Source organism: Homalodisca vitripennis, chromosome 4 (genome assembly GCF_021130785.1).
Source record: "Homalodisca vitripennis isolate AUS2020 chromosome 4, UT_GWSS_2.1, whole genome shotgun sequence".
In the NCBI taxonomy this organism is placed as follows: domain Eukaryota; kingdom Metazoa; phylum Arthropoda; class Insecta; order Hemiptera; family Cicadellidae; genus Homalodisca; species Homalodisca vitripennis.
The window spans coordinates 40,283,541-40,304,410 of record NC_060210.1 but is presented as its reverse complement, the minus strand read 5'-3'; the positions used below and the strand labels follow the sequence as shown (position 1 = coordinate 40,304,410).

Sequence of the window (20,870 nt, the reverse complement as noted above, 5' to 3'; positions counted from 1 at the left end):
TAAGGGTTAATTGCTACCAGGCTAATGGTAAAGTTGAAAATGAATTTGTCATAAATTTGAAGTAATGTTTATATTATTTTGAAAAGAGATAGTATTTGTTGAGCCATTAACTTAATTTAAATGTACTTTTTTATAATTACAGTATGAAATATACTAATGAAACTTGCTTCAGAATGATGTGGACAAGGCAGTTCATGCAGCAATTCAGGCCTTCAAACTGAATTCTCCTTGGAGGAAAATGGATGCATCTCGAAGAGGATTGCTCTTAAACCGCTTGGCTGATTTGATGGAACGAGATGCTCAGTACTTAGCTGTAAGTTACATTGTAGATTTATGTTTATGCCTAGTAGTGTTAGATTAATACATTAATGTATTAATCTAACAGTGTCATGATAATTACCTTTAGAAATTTACTATGCTGAATGTTGTTACGTAGGACGATGTAATCCGTTGGCCACACTCCAAAAATAGTTAAATAATCACCAAGTTAGGAATTTTAATTATTTTGTTTTGTTCCAATGTGAACAGTGAGTGTGATACATAGGCTGTTTCATCAGTGAGTGGTAAAACTTGGAGAAATGGCAGTTAGTAAGCAGAAAAGGTTCTGTTCGGGAGATTGTTTTGTCTTATTTCATGTAATTTTTTGTCTGTCTGTATTTTCTGTCGAAAAATTCCCAATTACATTAATTTATAGTATTAGATTTTGTCCTGAATGTCTATTGTACTATAATATAACTTACTACTAATAATATAACATATTTTAATTAATATCTAAATTGTGACAATGGAAAATTTACAAAAATCAATGTAAAATACAAAACATTTTTTTATAGATTCAAAAACTATCTTATAAATATACAAAATGTTTAGTACAAGGAATTTTTTTAAAGTAAGGGCACTCTTATTGAACTTGTAACCAGCTTATTGACTATATTCTCAAAGTCGAGTTGATTTTGCTAATTTGGGGGTCAAACTGAGTAGTACATTCCACTGCCTTCTAAAAGGTAAGCCATGTTGACACATTGGATGATTGCTTTATATTTATTATAGGAAATGTTCTAGTGCTAATTTTCTTGAATCACGATTTATAAAATTAACCTATTATGTAAACATTTACACTTTGTTTTCTCATTTTACCTAGAGCCTGGAGACTCTTGACAATGGAAAGCTGTATGCTTGGTCATATGGAGTGGACCTGCCCCTCAGTGTCAAGTGTTTGCGCTATTATGCAGGCTTTGCAGACAAGAATCATGGCAAGACGGTGCCTTTTGATGGAGAGTATTTCACGTACACTCGTCATGAGCCAGTGGGTGTATGCGCTCAGATCATCCCTTGGAACTTCCCAATGCTCATGGCCGCTTGGAAAATAGGACCTGCAATTGCTACAGGTTTGATTTTTAAAGTACTTTATTTTTTCATGATTATTGTATTTGTTTTAAGAATAAAATACAAATTACAGAAAAATCAATGGGCTTTTAAAGTCTTTTTAGGATACAAGAAAACTTAAAATATTATGTAAACATCATTTAAATAATAAATTTATATAAAGGAATATATAAGGTGTCTTTTTTTAATAGCTCACCGTTGTGAACGTAGGATGTATAAACCTGGCAGCAAACTTTAGAAAACCTTCCCTTTTAGGCACATTTAAAATATTGTTTGTATTTCAAACTTTTAAAAACTGCTGCTATTTTCAATATGCCATGCAACTTTGTTTTTTTCTTATGAAACACCTTGTATTTTATTATTATGTTCGATAGGAAAAGTAAATTTAAGACTTTTTCTTTGTACATTTTTATATTTTCCTTTATAACGGAGATATATCAGCTGAAATTGTTGAGATTCCTTATGGAGTTTAACCTTGGGAAAAAATCTTTTTAAATAGGCGTCCATTTGAATATTCTAAACTGTAAATCTAACACATCTTAAATTTGGGGGAAATAATCCCTGTTTTTAAGATTTTTATTTTTCTGCATTTTAAAATGTTTTTTTTTTTAACAACCATATAGATTTAATTGCTAAAAAGTTTCAATTTAGCAGAGCATAGTTATCTATTCAATCACTTGAATGAATTTTAATGCGAATAAATCTACTTTGCAGTTTACACATCACTATTTAAACATTTTTTTATAATAATAATTTACTATTCTGGTGCTAGGAGCCGGTAGTACTGCACATCAATACTGGCAATCAATGAATTGCACGAACTGAGAATCACCTATAAATTGACTTGCACAGGAAATTGGCAGTAGAGCTGTGATTATATATTCTGTCACTAGGAACCAGCACCATACAGCAATATTTACTTTGAAGATTTCACAGTCGAAATACTATGTAATAACGCCACTATAAAATATAAACGTAATATTGATTATTTGGACAAGCAAATCCATGATGGATGGTTAAAACCGTCATTACTCTCTTGGGATCAAATGAGTATAACTGTCAGTACTTCATTAGAACCACTCTTAGATACTCCTCAGGAGGTTAAAAGTGAATAAAAATATATTGCAATTATATGTTATTTCCACTTAATGATATTTTATTAACAACATCTATTAACATTTACGGCTTAATAAAGGTACAAGAAATAAAATAACATAAATTGGTAATAAAAATGTACAAACATATTTTTAAAGTGTTCAGGTAAAATGGTTTTTTTTATAGAATACAATTTGTTCTAAGGATTAAAAGGTGGTTTTAGTATTTGGTTTTATAAATCAGAGGAAGGGCTTGTTATTTAAAATATTTAAGAGAAACATTTACATTTTTAAGCTTATAAATTCATGATTATTGTGTTAATATACTTGATTGGTCTTAGAAGTTATTTTGTTATATTTTTAATATTTCGTTAAGAATGATGTAATTAAATGTGAGCATAATTTAATCTTGAATAAATTATGCAATAAATCTTAGCATTACGAATAATCTTTATATTTAAACCTGAAACTAATTAAAATTGTTTTTAAGCAAAAGGTTTATCTGTAATCATACTATAGGTCATAAATTTTGTCTTTATCTGATTGATAAGTGGAAATAAATAAAACATGCATGTTTTAGATAATATATCTATGTGCATAGAGGAAACTTAGGTCAGTAAATACTGTGAAACTTTTGCTGATGTAATCAATGTAAGGTCTCCAGGTTACGTGATTGTCTGGATAATATTAATCTCTTTATAAAATTAATTAATATGTTTGTGGTGCACATTTTTTCTTAACACCATCAATTTTGTCTTGTCCGAATCTTTTTGTATGCATATTTATATTTGTAAATAAAAAAATAACTCAAAGCTTAGTCAGGTGAATAAAATGTGAGTGGCAGTGATACGAGGCCTTTTTTTAATAGTCTGTGAGCAAATTTTCTCAAATTTAATCAACATTTTCATCAGTTTGGACAGTTATTGGTCGTCTAGAACTACATTGGTAAACAATAAAAATGTTATCATTCTCAAAACAAGAAAACCACTCATACAATTGAGTTTTTCACGTAGCATCATCTTGTAAGATGTTTACAACATTAAAACTGTTACAAGTGTTTTTACTGAGCCAATTCCCAATTTTAAATTTGTTGTAAAATCAATACGTTCTGAGATGGAGGTCTTGAGTTGATCACCCTGCACATATATAAATATATATATATATATATATATATATATATATATATATATATATATATATATATATATATATATATATATTTATATATGTGCAGGGTGATCAACTATAGGGTGATATATATAGGGGACGTTTTATCCCCCAAATAATCAAAGAAGTAAACTGTCTCTATTCCTGTTTTATAGGAAATGTGATTGTGATGAAGCCTGCAGAGCAGACTCCACTTACAGCTCTGTACTTGGCCGAGCTGAGCCGAGAGGCTGGGTTTCCTCCAGGAGTTATCAACATGGTTCCTGGCTTTGGGGATGCTGGAGCTGCCTTGTCCTCACACCCCTTGGTAGACAAAGTGGCTTTCACAGGCTCTACAGAGGTTAGTTCACATTTGTTTCCCTTGTTGGTTTGAAAAAGAAAACAAGTGTAAAACCTGTTGTAATCTTTATTAGATTGTTTTTAAAATTTGTCACTTTATCAAATTATGTAACTGTAATATTGTGCAATATTAAAATAAATATTTAAATGACCCTATCTATTCTGGCTAATGTTGTCCAAAGCCATGAACCGGATATGATGGTATGGCATATTTAAATTATAATTCAGCCCTATACAGAATTAATTACTGGCAAAAATTAATTTTTGTTTTAAGTTGAAGCCTGAAAACTCACTTACAGGTTATTGAGTAATTTTTTGCCAATATAGTGGAACCCGCTTATAGCGTCTCCTGCGTACTTTTGCCCACATATAATGCTTATTATAGTTTTACTGAGTACAGTCAGGCCATTTTAGAGCAAAAAAGCCTCTTCTTCCCTAATCTTTATCCCAACTCCTACCCATCCCCACCCGACTCTGTTCCTCTTCGTCACCCGCTGATGTGTGCTTCGCTGCCAGTACATCAATGACAATACGGATCTGAGACCAGCCATGTCAGTCTTTATTCAGGAAGTACACAATGAATGGAGATGTCAGGAGTTTCTGCTTCTACGTGCAAGTCCAAGTCATGCATGTATTCCCGTCTCGATTAAACTAGCCGAAACCAAGGCCCAGGAAACTGGGATAGGGCCCGTTTGTTCAAGGACCTGAGGGCACGCCTGTTTCTGACATTTGGCCTGCACCTCTTGAATGTCAAAGCCAAAATAGAAAATAGTTCTCAATAAACACCCCTCTACAGACACGTTTCTCTTCCAGATAATTATGGAGAAGGACAGCCGTGTGGAGGACCTTTTATTACAAACAGAATTTGGACAGTTACAGAAAAATTTAAAAATCCCTTTTTCTAAACGAAGGAATAAAATAACATTTTCACTATAACACAACATTAATTTGTGCTAACCATAAACCAATGGAATGTAAACAGAATAAGATCGCATTTAGAAGAACTAAAACAAATCTTTCAGGAACATAGGTCAGTATCGTCTGTGTACAAGAAACTACATTGGACTTGAAGGGATACAAAATCCACCATTACGATAACTTCCATGACGGTATTGCTTGTGGAGGCACATCTATCTTCGTGGAAGAAGCATTATACACAAACTGTGTGAACCTAAAAAGTCCCCTCTAAGCATCCTGTATATCAATATCGACCCCTATTAAAATAAACATATGCTCCATATACATACCTCCAGCTCCTTTCCTCCTCGATAGAAGTGACCTGCTAGACCTAATTAATCAGTTGCCTCCTCCATTCCTACTCGTGGTGACTTTAGTGCACACAATCACGTGTCTTGGGCTCTAATACCTGTTCCCCAAGGGCAACCTGATTGTCAGGATTTGTAATGAACTTAACTTGGTACTTCTGAATAATAGTACTCCTACATACTTATGTCCTCGAACTGGATCTAGATCTGTCATTGATCTTTCAGTGTGCAGTCTGGGTCTCAGATACTGAGCAGACTGGGAGCTGATATCAGACTTACATGGAAGCAACCACACTCCGATCCAGATTAGTTTTCTGGAACACAAAAATATTTGAAGGAACACAAGACCGCACTGGACTATAAATTAAGCCAATTGGAACACGTTTAAAAAAGATACCAGAAATAAACATTTTTGTCGGTAGTACAGCAGTAACTAATACAGCAATAAATTATTTTAATAATTCTATCATGCACACAGCTCTACACAGTTTCACAAAATCTTCTGGATCCCCAAAACAAAACTACATCTTTTGGTGGACAGAAGAATGTCCACCTAAGACATCTCCTGCCTGCCTCGAGAAAGAAGAAGAGCACTAAGGAAGTTTAAAACCAGTTCTTATTTAAATTTAGGTTACTCAATATGATGATTAAAACTCTTTTAATCCACATCTTTCAGTTGCTATAAACTTCATTTAAAAAACTAACTAGGAAATCACCATTAATCCTTATGTTCTCTTTCCATTAACTTTTTCTGTTTAATAGTAAAATGTTTGTAAAAGGCTATTGTAAGACAGAAAACAACTCAAGCCTGTGCAAAGCTAAACTACCAGTTCAGGCTTTTCCCATAGCCCATATTTATTTTATATTTTATTTTCATACATTAGATTAAGTTTAACTTTAAATATAACTTCATATTTTAGTTTTTTTCATTCTTACAAAATTGTCAAAAATGTACAGTTTATTATAATTTGTGTATTACCTTGTGTGACAAAATAAATATATTTTTGATTTTATTACACACTTGTTTGAGTTTGGTTACTTCTATAAAATATTGATTGAAACTGATTTCTGACACATTATCTACTATATGTATTGTTGTTACATAAAAAAAATCTGTAGTTGATTTTGTAAATAAAATTGGCTTATTGCAATTGTCCTCATGTAGCACTTTTGGAAAATGCCTACATAACTTCACCGAACATGTCTCTCAGAGTCTAAAACCATCCAGTTTGTGGAAACTGTAAACTGTTTAACAAAAATCCCAAACAAGTTGGATGTTGATGTTGTACATATCTTGGTTAAATTCATTGGACATATTGGTACACCATTTTTTTTCCAATATTGCAGGCATTAAATTTTGTTTAAATTCAGAACTTCATTCCTTATTGACGTAGAGAAAAAATATAAAGTGTTTAGGAATGTAAATAGGAATTCCTTAACTTCTTATTATACACAATTTTGTTGTGTATCAAACTGATTTTAAAATATTGATTACATGTGAATCCCATAAGAGTGTTTTTAATAAAAATCACTGAAGCAAGAAATGCTGTAATAAATTTGAATATTGAGTTTAGTTCCAGTTCACATTACTCTTAGTCCTAGGTGTCTCTGATGTCAAACGATGTAGAGTTCATTTTGAGCTTGTTCATGCCGATGTTTGTGTATTTCTTCAGACAAACATGACTCCGGATTTGGAATCAAATCTTTCACACAGATTTCAAAGATTGTACCATGATTCAGAGTAGTAAAAAAAAAGTCAAGATTTAATTGAATGTTTTTAGGTAGGAAAACTAATCAAGCAGACTGCAGGAGCAACAAACCTGAAGCGAGTCACCCTGGAGTTAGGTGGAAAATCTCCAAACATCATCTTCCCTGATTGTGATATGGAGAAGGCTGTGGAGGGTGCTCACTTTGGTCTCTTCTTCAACATGGTACAGTCTGCAGAAATTTATTACTCCAGTTTAGACCAGATTTTTATATACATTTCCGTTTGATGTATGACTTACAGTTCGAGGACTTTAGCTGAGCGCGTGACATTCAGTGTGTGGTTAATGGCGGGAGGGGTGGCGGGGTAGCATTATGCGCTGCGTCCCGAAAACATTTCCTGTGACTCATGGGTAAAACCCTCCTTTCAGGAATCGTAATGACCCAAATAACTCATCACATTTGCTAAAATCAGTCTGTTTTGTGACAGTGATGATTGTGGTGGAATCAAATAATAAGAGAATACCAAATAATAGCAATAACAGGACTTATCCTTGTTTTTCAGTTGCTATAATGTTGTTTAACGTGTTTTTGAAAATAACGCATTTGTCAATACTAATCTGCAAATCTAAATCGTGAGCTTAAAGTCGTTAAAGAGATTGTTGCGCCTTCATCTCAGCGGCTAGCACGTAAACGCAACCCGCCACACAGATAGCGTGTATTTTTTGAAAGGGTAGTATTAGGGCCCTATGAGCACAGCTAAATTCCTCCAACTGTACATTTGTATGTATAGTCTTTTACAATTCATGAGTGATACAGTTATATTGTTCTCTCAATATTGAGAAGTGTTAGTTGTAACTGATCCAATTATCACTCAGGAGAGCTAAGTTAATCTATATTGTGCACATCTTAGTTTCATTACAATATTATTTTTCTTGGTTTAATATTAGTTTCTGACGATGTCAGTTTATGAAGATAATTTACCATTGTTTACATTTTTAGATCTGCAATCGGGTCTTTTCCCCAGGTGGATAACTAATCTAACACATTCTAATGTAAATTAAACAAATCATAGCAATCCTTTGTGACAAACAGATATTAGAAATCCCTTCAAACATATTGTGTGTTAATCACACTATCACTAAAACATACAGTTAATAAAATTAACACTAATATACGAGGGTCGTCCAGAAAGTAAAGAACGATTGCGCATCACGGGCGGCGCAGTTCACCAACCACCGCGGTAGATAGCTTGTTCGTTAGCCACACCTTCTGCCTCAGTGTGAGCTGAGTAGCGGTACCGTGAGGTCACGTTTGCGTCTCCTGTGAAAGTTTAAAATGGCGGCGTTAATTGAAAATCCCGCCAAGTGTGAACTGCGTAGTGTGATACGGTTTCTGAATGCACAGAATGTTCGACCTATTGAAATTTATAGGCAAATTAAGGCAGTTTACGGTGACAAAGCTCCAGTCAATGGAATGGCATCACTCGAATTCACCAACAAAAAACAGGAAAGAAAAACCAAATTTGAACACCAGGAAATTGATGGCAACAGTTTTTTGGGACCGAAAAGGCCTAATCCATGTGGAGTTCATGCCGAGAGGCGAAACAATCAACTCAGAGGCCTACATCGAGACCTTGCATCGGCTTCGCCGCGCTATTCAGAACAAACGACGCGGAATGCTGTCGTCGAAAGTGGTGCTGATCCACGACAATGCTCGGCCTCATTGCAGTGCACGAACCAAAGCAGAACTCAATTCTTTCAAATGGCAAATCTTCGGACACCCTCCGTATAGTCCAGATCTGGCTCCGAGTGACTATCACTTGTTTCCAAAGTTGAAAGTGTTTTTAGGCGGAAAAAACTTTTTGGGTGACGAAGACCTCAAAGAAGGAGTAAAAACGTGGCTTCTTTCCTTGGCGGCAGAACAGTATAACGTCGGTATAGAAAAACTGGTGCCACGCTACAACAAGTGCCTTGACAGTTCCGGCGATTTTGTAGAAAAATAGAGTAAGTTTATAAGTATTTATAAATAAATTTTCATGCTCTTATCTTTTGTTTTTATTGACTTATAACAAAACGTTCTTTACTTTCTGGACGACCCTCGTAACAGTACTGATAGATACAGGTGGTAACACCTCTGCTCTTAACAACCAACCATTGACAACTAATTAGTAAAGGAAACTGGATTTTTCTGGACATTTGCTATCGTTCAGTGATACAATACAATCAAATGTGGTTCCGGATTTTTACGTGTCACAACGTAACCAATCTGGTATGTTTTGTTTACTTTAACCTAGACTGCAGTTGTACTTGTATATTATGTTAGTCATACACCTGAGGAAGAGATCATATTGAAAATATCGAAACATAGTGTTACTGATTGTACTGTATCTCTGAACGATGGTAAATATCCAGAAAAATCCTGTCTTCGCAATCCTTCCATCGTCAAAAACAAATTAAAAACAAAGAACTAGTTGTGTTAGATTTTTTAAAGTTCATGTTTTTGAGATAATGTGCCTGGAATTGACATACAACATGTTTGTTGTGACTATAGACTGTCACAACGCATTGATACAATTTGCTTAATTTATAATAGTTTATAGTGTATGTGTCAGGTTGGTTTGTTTACAGAGGAAGAGATTAGATTGCAGATCTCGAATTTAGTGTTTATTATTTTTATTTTACTTAACTATGACAAACCTCTGAAAAAGATTGTTCATACTTTTATCATTCCTTTTCGTTATTTTTCATCAATATAGATGAGGAGTAATCCCACTAATATTATAAATGCGAAAGTTTGGATATTTTGATGTTTGGAGGTTTGTCCTCGAATCACACTGAAACTGCTATACGGATTGTGCTGAAATTTGGAACAGGTATGAATTAACATTTAGAGTGCTTTTTACTACCCATAACACATTCATTTTACCAAATAAAGTTGAATTCAAATTGAAAAATTAGTTTTTTTACATTCAAATCTTATGATAAGAACGAAATTATTTTGTTTATAACTTCTTGACGATGCCTATTGTGACTTGTTTACTTAATGGAAAATAAAGTTCTTGATTCTTGATTGAAACGTATTTTGACAGCTGTTGACAGCTATAGTTTGACAAACTTTCTGAACATCTGTTTACATTTGAATTTGATCAACAATAAGTAAACAGTACTTGATCGGTAGTGTAATGCAGATAGTAAATAAAACATTAACATATAAATTTTACTCCAGATTGCGCCAGTGACGAATTAAAATCATCTAATGCATTAAATACTGTTATAAAACTAACCTTAATGAACAAGGTTATGAATGTTTTCACATAAGTTATTTTAAACTGGCGGGCTTCCTTGACATTATGATATTACATTTTAACAATGGCTAATGGAAAAACAGAGAAATTAATACTAACATGCCTCAACGATTCATTCTTTCCCTGGCTACAGTCCAAAAAACAAGAGTAACGCAAAACTTTAATAACGATTATTTTGGAAAGTTGCAAAACCTTAATAAGAATTTCTCTCTTATACCGAAAGTACATAGTAAGTAGGTAGGACTCTCCCCTAGGTTGTAATAGGCTTTTCAGTCTTAATTATGTGTGTATTTTCTTCATCAGGACAAGGAAAAACTCAACTATGTCAACACGATTTTGACTAAAGTAGATTTCCGAGAACTAGATAATCGAACGTATATAAAATTTGATCGAGGCAATATGGCAAGCTAAACTGTGACATAGTAGTCTTAAGTAGGCACTATTTAACCGAAGTAGGTATCTCGGGCCTACGTAAGTATATATATATATATATATATATATATATTTCTTCTTCGTCAGAACAACAAGGCAAACTCTACTAGTACTGGAAATATCTTAGACCTAAAATATATGACAAGGACTGGAAATATACGCTTTTTGACCGAAGTAAGTTTCGAGACCTGTGTGATCTTAGATTTGTGTTTTCTTGATCGGGATGACAAGGCAGACTCAGCTGTAACGTTATGTATATAATTAATTAGAACCAGAAATGCTCCTACACGTGCCAAACATGATATAATAATTAAGTTAAACTCTGATACTGTTTACCACGAACTTAAATAGTATCTACCTGATGTATTCCTACTTACGTTTTAAAATTTTTATAGGACTCCCATCATATTACATCATAATTGCTTTTACTAAGTAATATAAGGACTTTAGTTCTAAGATTGCATGCGAAGCCGTGGGTAACAGCTAGTATGTTAAATTGATCTAATAATCAATTTCTTAAGTTACTCATGTATTAAACACATTTTCCTCATTTTTACAGGGCCAATGCTGCTGTGCAGGCTCACGTACATTTGTTCACGAGAGTATTTACGATGAGTTTGTAGAAAGAAGTGCAGATTTCGCTAAAAAGCGGAAGGTTACAAATCCATTCGAACCTGATTGTGAACTGGGACCTGTGGTTAGTAGAGTTGTAAACATTTTATTTTGTATTATTTGTATCCTTTACATAAGACTAACAAAATATGATTTTAGATTGTATAAACTTCTAAATGAGGATTAGGTTTGTGTTTTAATTTTGTATTTAACCCTTTAAGGACCAACCGTCTGATTTATCGCCGGTGGCGTATTATGCGAAAAGGACCAGTCGTCCGATTTATCGCCGGCGGTGTACTATGCGAAAAGGACCAGCCGTCTGATTTATCGCCGGCGGACTTTTCATATTTTTTAAGAGATATTTTAATCTTCTATATGGAATAAATATACTATTTTTCTATTCCCTGTATGTTTCTTACTATGATATCAAATTTTAAACGTCTTTGGAATCATCAGCTTGGTGAAAAAAATATTTTACGGCCATGTTGCATCGTAATGTTATCAAGGTACTTTGGGATTATACCGACCACACCCAGACATGAATCGTTATTTGACATTTTGCTTATACTGATTACTAGATTAGCGTAGAACAAATTTCGTCAATATAAAACAGGAATTGTCTTATCGCAAACCCCTCCCCATCCTCAGACAGAGGTCAAAGTCGAACGGTCTAATAGATAACGTGATTGCAGTCTCGCCGCCCGTTCAGCTGGTGCGTCGCTTTGTTGTACTTCCGTGTTTTACCCCTACATTTCTACAAACACAAAAATTCAACAAAAACTAAACTCTTTATTGAAAAAAAACAGACAAAACTTGTTTTTATGTACCGTGCAAAAAACTTATAATCATGTGATGCCACGCGGCCTGCCGTAATCGGGATTCTCGAGAAAGATAAGATAACAGTGACAACAGTACCGATCACAATACCTGGAAACGCTTGTTGATTGATGGAATGTTAGTTCCGTTACTCAACTACATCGTTTTATAACGTTCTAAGTTCATTGAAAAAAGTTTAAGCGTTGGGGGCATATAACGGAATCTGACCCCATTAACAACTGATAATCGTTGTAAGTTTGTAATTTTGTAATTAAAGAGTTGCTTTTTCGTTCTATCATGTTTTGTTTCTATAAATGTATATTTTTGTGTTATTCATACCGGTGTGGTCGGTATAATCCCAAAGTACCGAATAATATCCTTAGTAGCCTCTAAGGTTTTGTATGTTAGGCTAATGCTGAAAAGTGTGTTTTAACCAGTGTTACAGAAAAAGTTAATTAATTTACAAACTTTTTATTTTTTATTCCAGGGCTTTCAAATTTTGTACAGTTATAGAGAATTATATGTAGAACTAATAAATACCATTTCCCACAGATAATTTATTCTTATTTTTGGTAGTTATTAAAGAACAAACTCAATTTTTTAAATTTTTTTTCTTTTTTTATTTGATAAACAGATAAATCAAATTGTTTTTTGCTATATAATAACTTAAATTTATTTTTTCAAAATGAACAATTTAATTATAAACATTTTAAGCCTAAAAACAAATCTGTACAGTAATTAGTTGTGAAGATATGATTTTTCTATCAAACGCTTGAAAAATCGCACATTTTTAATATGCACAGTTCTTGGAGCATGGCCAGAAAAACGCAAAAATTTTCTTTGCACATGTCAAATATTGGTCAGGTCCTAAAAGGGTTAAACATTTATTAAATTAGAGTTTAAACATTATTCTGTTGTTGTCATAGCCAATAGCAATTTTATTAAATATTTTAGTCAACAGATAGTAACCTGAACACGCACTGTTGTGGGAGTGTTGAAGATGGACTTATTCTAGACAAAGTTGATTGTACTAACAATTTATTACGTAATTACAAATAAATTATAGTTTAAATATAGATGGAATGTTACCATGTTATTTAGCATATGTTTTCATAACTTTTGTCTAAAATATTGGCTTGATCTTAAGGTTTAAATTATAACTCTGACAAACTTTTTATGTTTATGTTTGTATGATGCATTATAACATGGTAACTCAATCCCATATAGTGCATCTCAACTTGTATGTGCATTGTAGGTTGATGGGGAGCAGCACAGTAAGATCCTGGATTTTATTGAGAGTGGAAAGAAAGAAGGGGCTCGGCTCGTAGCGGGAGGCAATCGGGTCGGAGACAAAGGCTTCTTCATACAGCCCACAGTATTTGCTGATGTCACCGACAATATGCGCATAGCAAGAGAGGAGGTAGGTTATTGCTTTTTCTAGTTATTGGTTTATTCTAAATGTTGCAAGATTGATAAGTATTTGGTATTTGTGGACTACATATACAAACAATGCTCGATTTGAAAGGTGGAACATTCCAGAACAGCATTCAGATATCTACCTCTTAAAAAATAGACACTTTTGGATCCATAACAAGGATCCTTGTTTCCTTTCCAAATGAGATCTCATACCTATTTATTAATTTACTGATTGCTCTTGGCTAACCTTTTGTATTTTAGAAACTGAAAATTCCAATAGTATTTTAATTTTTCTTTTTTTTTTGTATTTATTTTCTCATACGGACATCTTCAATTCTAGGGAATTACGTTAGTGACTACTATGTGGTATTGGAGGTGTGTCTGCCAATACTTCCACCTGTGGCAGATTCTTTTCTGGGGTCCTGCATTATTTTATTTCCAATTAGGACTCCAACTACCAATCAGCCAATCAGGGCTGATTTTTTTCAGAGCTTTTTTGACACTTGATGACTTGTCTGGTTTATTGGCCTCTCTTTAACTTTTTATTTGTCCTCCTTACCCCCTTTTCCTATCTTTATTTTTCCCCAGAGGGTTGTCCAAAAATTGATTGGCACCGTCAAAGATGGCCCTGGTAGTGCCTATTGTCCAGATCTCAGACCTCTCCTGACGGTGGGGTGTGTGAACTTGTTCTGCCAATGGGTCTCTCAGCAGAGATCAGAAGCAAGCCACTAATCAGGTAGGGCAACATGGACACAGAGATTGGACTTTGGGCCACGGGTGAGCCCTTGTCTGTCCGTGTATTTTGTGATGGAGAAAATGGGAACCAGACTTCAGAGAACTGAAGTAGGGACATTTTTAAGGGTACACCTATTTCTGCTTACTCCAGTCTGCCCATTGCCATATAAAGCACTGGTAAACAGTTATGAATTGCACAAACAGATTCTCTGAGGACTATTCGCTCCCCTAAGAATGATGACACTAATTCACTGGGAGTCAAGCCAGAAGTGCAGGGGTGTAATGCTGCTCAAAAAAAGTTGCACGGGATGCTGGGGAGAAGGAAGATACTAGACAGAAAGAGCCATGTGTAAACCCAGTCACCAGAGCCCTCGAGTTTGAGAAGGACATGACCGAAGAAGGACCTTGTAACTCTGCTGGAGAAGCTCCATATCTCTGATCAGGACAAGGGAGAGCACCTTGGCCTGGTCACTACAAATATTGAGGGAACGTGAGTGGTCTGTAGAGCAACTACAGAGTGGGTGAGGAAGCATGGAATAAAGTAGTTATGGCAGTTGGCGTAGGTAATTAGGTTGGCTCTCGGGTAGGTCCAACAGTTAGGTTAAGTGAGTTTTTATTTGTTTACATCAAATTGTAAATTATAATCCACCCAGAACTTGATTCCTTCCCAATCCTGTAGTTGTTGATTATAAGTGGGTAAGGTTAAATTTGGATTGTTATTATTTTTTACTACTTTTTAATATTCTTTCTAAAAATCTTGGTAATCGACAGTTTATGTAATCAGGAATATTTTATTTGTGGTTTTAGATAATTTTAGTGGGTATTCGTAAACACAATATTTACAAAAAATAGTATCATCATATAATTAAATCATAGTAATGATGATTTTCGTTGGACTTTTCAAATTAAATTGATTTTTTCTAATTATATATTTTAATCTGTTACATAGAATATTAATGATACAGGGTGACACAGAATAACTGGAATTTTTAAAACAATTCTAAAAATGAGAGTGATGAAAGAAAATGGTTTTATTTGTATTAAATGAAACATCAAAACTTGCCATTTATGAAACACTGATGGAATTTATGATTTTTTTAAAACAACATCCTTTAGGTGGAGTCCTCGTCTACGAATGCATTCTTGAAGTCTGCAGTGGAGATTCCTCATTGACCGCTGCAACATCTCAACTGGAATACTGTTAATTTCATCCCGAATTCTCAATTTTAACTCATTTACAGTTCTTGGTCGAGTTGTGAACACTTTAGGTTTGAGGTAGCCCCACAAAAAGAAATCGCACACGGTCAAATCTGGCGATCTAGGGGGCCAGGAAACGTTACCGAATCTTGAGATGACACGGTTACCAAACAATACTCGCACAGCTTCCATTGACTGTCGTGCAGTGTGTGATGTCGCACCATCCTGTTGAAACCAGGATTCTTGAACGTCTGGAAAATTGTTCAATTCAGGTGTAACGAAACGTAATATTTCCACGTAATGATCAGAATTGACAGTTACTGCAATCCCCCGTTCATCCTCAAAAAAATAAGGTCCAATGATCCCATGTAATGAAACAGCACACCATACTGTAATCTTATTAGCGTGTAAAGGGCGCTCATGAAGTTTATTAGGATTTCTGTCTGCCCAGTATCGGTAGTTCTGCTTGTTAACATAACCTGTGAGATGAAAGTGGGCCTCATCTGACATCCACAACTTGCTTAGAAATTCATCTTCATTGTTTATGTGTGTTAACATTTGTTGGAAGAATTGCAATCGCGACTGGTAATAATTTTCCTTCAACTGTTGCACTATCTGCAGCTTGTAGGGGTGAAATTTTAATTCTAAATAAAGAATTCTGCAAACACTCTCACGGGACATTTCAACCGCAGCTGCTTGCTTACGAATTGAACGGCGTGGACTCCTCAATACAGATCATCGTACAACATCAATGTTCTGTGCAGTACGAGCACTTCTTGGTCCCGTTGGTTTCTTCTTTAAAGCTGATCCACTCTCTTCAAAATTATTAATCCAACTTCTAATGGCATGTTTTGACGGAACAGAATCATGACGTCGTAAGTTGTAAAAACGTCGGAACTCAATCTGGGCAGCTTTCAAACTATCACCATTTTTATAGCTAACGCACGCTGTTGCCCGTTCCACTGGTCCATGGCTACTGTAATGGCGGCTTGTTTACTTGGTCACTGTCACTGTCCCGCAGTGCTGCCACCTGCTCACGGCTGCGACGATGCGTTACAAAAATTCCCATTATTCTGTGTCACCCTGTATTATTACAAACTCTTGAGAAAAATATATACTCATCAGTACCTTTTTATTGCAGATATTTGGACCTGTGCAACAGTTGCTCAAGTTCAAGACCATTGATGAAGTGATTGAGCGTGCTAACAACACAGAGTACGGTCTGGCGGCTGCTGTGTATTCCAAGAATATTGACACTGTCAACACTATAGTGCAGGCAGTCAAGGCCGGTACTGTTTGGTAAGAATTATTTATACTTGTGATGGTGGTTATAACTACTTACAAAGTCTAAGAGATATGTATTGGGCTAAAGAATTTTAAATTTAGGGAAAGTCTAAAGTCTCAATTTTATGGATCAACCCAGCTTCTTATGAATTCCCGGGTCAATGCTATTCTTAGTCCTTTCATATTCTAATCAATTGCTTTCTAACAAGAATATGTAATATAACAAGATGTCATTGTTATAGTTTATTGAGTTGTTTGAGTGTTTCAAGTGTATCTGAATCTGCCACTCTAATAACTTACCTTTTTAATGTTCCATAGATGTAAATGTTTAGTACATGATTTGAATGCGTGCGAATCTGCTGATAACTGCTAGTATTATTATATAAATAAAGTAGTCTCTATTTAATAAACTTTAAATAAAAATTATAAATTAGTAAATTATAAAAGATTTTTACAACTGAACAATAGAACTTGGTCATTAGTGTATGAATATTTTAAAGTTTGGAAGTCTCATTTCATTTAATGTAGCATTTTAAAGGAAGAAGAGAAAATTACACTACAAATTTAGTTAAAAATATCTGTGATATTTATAATAACTTTTGAACAATGTTTTAAATAATATAACTTTTGGGAATGAAATAAAGTATTCAATTAATAGGCATGAGATAACTTATTTACTTTGTAATAAAATATTTAACAATAGAAAGGATGGATAATAAAACATAGATAGATAAACATATTTTATTTGTCGAAATCGTCCAAACATATTTTGTGTAAATCATCAGTATACTTTTGCTGATGCACCAGTACCAAGTTTAACAATAAATTGTATAAAAAAGCACTTCCTTAAATGTTAATAATAAGACCATCAATATGTTACTGTAAGTACAATGTGGTAAGCAAACATTTTGTAAGTTGCGCTTGTCAACCCGCTAATAGTGGTCGATGAGGTGCGCAGTGAAAGAGGGGGTCTTGGCATTGTTACGGTTGGTATGGTGTGGGCGGGGAGTAAAGAAGGCTATGCTCCGGCGTGTACAACACATGATGAGGGGTGGAGAGGGAAAGAGGTTAGATTGTTTGCCTATTTACATCAGTGGCTGGATTGAATAACAGCTTGTTTACAGAATAGATTCGCTAGAATGAACTATACTCACACTGTTCTCGCCTGTCTCTAATTTTTCTTTTGGCGTGTTGGCTACACTGCCGTGTAGCCTGATTCCTCCCCTCTGCAACAAGATTGTTTCGAGGTCAATACATTGAGAAATATTGATGTGACAGTACATTTTGTGAAAAATGTCAGTCTAATCTCCTGCCAAGTGCGAAATATGTGGCGACATCTGTTATCTCGTTCAGAAGGAAAAACTCCAGTTGAGATTTATAATGAGATAAAAACTGCATGTGATGATAAAGCTATGAATAATAGAGTGTGTTTAAGCGGTGTCTCGAGTTTAAAAACTGTTGTACGTCTGGGCATGATGAACCGAGGAGCGGAAGACCTTCAGTTGTGACTGAAATTCTAGAAAAAAATAGAAAATACCCTCCGTAACGATTGCAGATAGACTATAGATTAACTTTCTGCGATATTTCCATAAATCTCCAGGTCTCTGCTACACGAAACCATTACAGAAAACCTTGGATATCTGAAAATGTCCGCCAGGTGGGTCCCAAAACAGTTGACAGGCCAACACATGTTGAATTGAGTGAGGGGCGGGCGGGCAAGAGTTTTTTTAGAGATGCTACAAATTCCATGGAGATAAATTCCACCTTTCAATAGTTTGAAATCATGCAGTTTTTACCTCATTATAAACCTCAGCAAGAGGTTTTCCCTTCCAAACGAGATAACAGATAATGCCACGTATTTCACAGTTGGTAGGAGATTGAATTGACAATTTTCACAAAACATATTGTCGCATCGACAGTTCTCAATGTACTGACCTCGAACGGGTATTGTTTGGGGTGGAGAGGAAACAGTGTAGCCAACATGTCATACAAAAAACCTATATGCCAGTGAAAGCCTCAGTACACTTACTTTCTGGATACGCATCGTACACAACATATCAGCTTTATGATTGTATGATTGCTTGCTAAACAATAAACAATTAATGTTTACTTGGATGAAAAAACTTATTTGAAATTTTATTGTAGTGCAAATATTTATGATTTTACAAGTCTCTGTATATATTTCAGGGTGAACTGTTACAACGTTTTAGAGGCTCAGGCCCCGTTCGGAGGGTTCAAGATGTCAGGAAATGGTAGGGAGCTGGGAGAGTATGGACTGCAAGCGTACACGGAGGTGAAGACAGTCATTGTCAAAATTCCATCCAAAAACAGCTAAATGTATAGTTTAATGATACAAAAAAGTAAGACTGTGTAAAAGTGAATGTTAAAATTGTGCCATGTCTAAATTAGTTTCAGAAAATTAAGAGTAGGTTAATCATTTCTTCCACACAGTAGAGCAAAAAAATCAAAGTTGTTTGTTTGTTCAGGTAGCAGTAATGTATGTAGCCTACAACAGATTTTGCTAGATGTTTTTCTTGTAATGTTTCAATTACCACTGACAAATCAGTATTCATTTTGTGATGGAGATAATAATAAATAGAATGTAACAAAAATGTGGTAAACTTCCCCTTAATATTATTACCTTAATTAAAAAACTTATAAAAGTTACTAGCTTATTTCTTGTTTGCTGCAGAATGGATTTTACATAGAAAATAGTTAAAAATACTTAATAAAACGGTAGTAATAAATGGATATTTTAAAGTTAAGTCCTGATTTGTAAAGTGAAGTTAGATTTTAAAATGTTTATCTTTTTATACTATCTAAAACAATATATACTATCTAATTAATTACGTTTATTGTCATCATGTTAGTTTTATGCTTAATCCTTTTATTTCATATGCATTTTTGTAGCTTCAAGCAATTACATAGTTTTAATATTTTAATGTGATCTTGGCGTGATTCTCAAACCTTATAATGTGTACGCTTACTGTGTATTCCTGAAGCCAGAGTGTTTATTTTGGAAATATGGTAATTTTTCTACTTAAAGTAACCTTACAGTATATCCAATAAATAGTATTTCTATTTAACTCTAGATATACATTACACATATTTGTAAACATAGTTTACAACATATGAGTAATACTGAATTTTAACTAATTGCAGTTTCATTCTTTACAATCTGCACTATATCTTTAAATCAAATTTACTGGACCTTGACTGAAAATTACAGTGGACGTGTGGTGTAAACAATATTTGAAAGTTATGGTTTGAGGAAACAATACTGATAAGAAAAATACTGTTCTAAACACATTTTTTATATTTGTATGTTATGAGTGAATAAATGTTTTATATAGCAAGCTTTTTTATTTTGAATTAATTCATGCCTCCATCTTAATTTGTTAATTAATTTTGGTGAAATGAAGTTGTACTTTTGCTTCTTCAGTTGTCCTTTTAGTAGAGAATACTAACCACTCCTTACTATAGATTTCTCTACAATATTTTCCAAAATGAAGGCATTATTTTTTGTAACTGTTGATCTGCTGACTCCAATGCCCTCAGCAATGCCATTTTGGTAACCCTGGTAAAAATCGTAAAAATGGCATTCTTTGTTTAGATGACAACGCTTTATCTCTTTGTTTTTGAGTATCCATCCACCCAAAAAATAATCTGTCATACATTCAACACTATAATATTTAAGTGTCTTACTACTTATACCTATATTCCACATAGTCTTGGTGTTGTTTCTCTTATGAAAAATACTGCTATCTTACGCACTTCACCTTCTTAGCAAGTGCGGCATAATACATGGTAATTAAGTCATAAATATGAAAACATGTAATTAAGCTAAAGGTGGATAACTAAGCTAACTTATAACAACGATAGAGGTTATAACAAATAAATCGTACCAGAGTGTTGTGACACACACAGTCAGGAATCACAACAAACATGTTGTGTCAACTCCATGAACATTATCTCTAAAAACATCCACTTAATAAAACATAACACTAATTATAACTACTGTAATAAGGAATACAGATAAGAGAACGGGTCTGCATTGAATGATCAACTGACAACTTTTGCATCACTGAACAATGGCAAATGTCCAATAAAATCCTT

General features: G+C 34.2%; 1 protein-coding gene across 1 annotated transcript in view; it reads left to right on the top strand.

The window, feature by feature from the left end:
- The window catches only part of LOC124359181 (aldehyde dehydrogenase, mitochondrial), a 44,028-nt gene extending 23,917 nt beyond the window's left edge, over nucleotides 1-20,111 (top strand). Inside the window, exons 3-10 of the mRNA XM_046811715.1 lie at nucleotides 173-313; nucleotides 1,142-1,388; nucleotides 3,803-3,987; nucleotides 7,033-7,182; nucleotides 11,254-11,391; nucleotides 13,378-13,542; nucleotides 16,612-16,769; nucleotides 18,942-20,111. Coding sequence (XP_046667671.1) covers nucleotides 173-313; nucleotides 1,142-1,388; nucleotides 3,803-3,987; nucleotides 7,033-7,182; nucleotides 11,254-11,391; nucleotides 13,378-13,542; nucleotides 16,612-16,769; nucleotides 18,942-19,089 — 1,332 coding nt within the window. The 3' untranslated portion in view covers nucleotides 19,090-20,111. The remainder of the gene's footprint in view (nucleotides 1-172; nucleotides 314-1,141; nucleotides 1,389-3,802; nucleotides 3,988-7,032; nucleotides 7,183-11,253; nucleotides 11,392-13,377; nucleotides 13,543-16,611; nucleotides 16,770-18,941) is intronic.
- The last annotated feature ends 759 nt before the right edge of the window (nucleotides 20,112-20,870 follow it).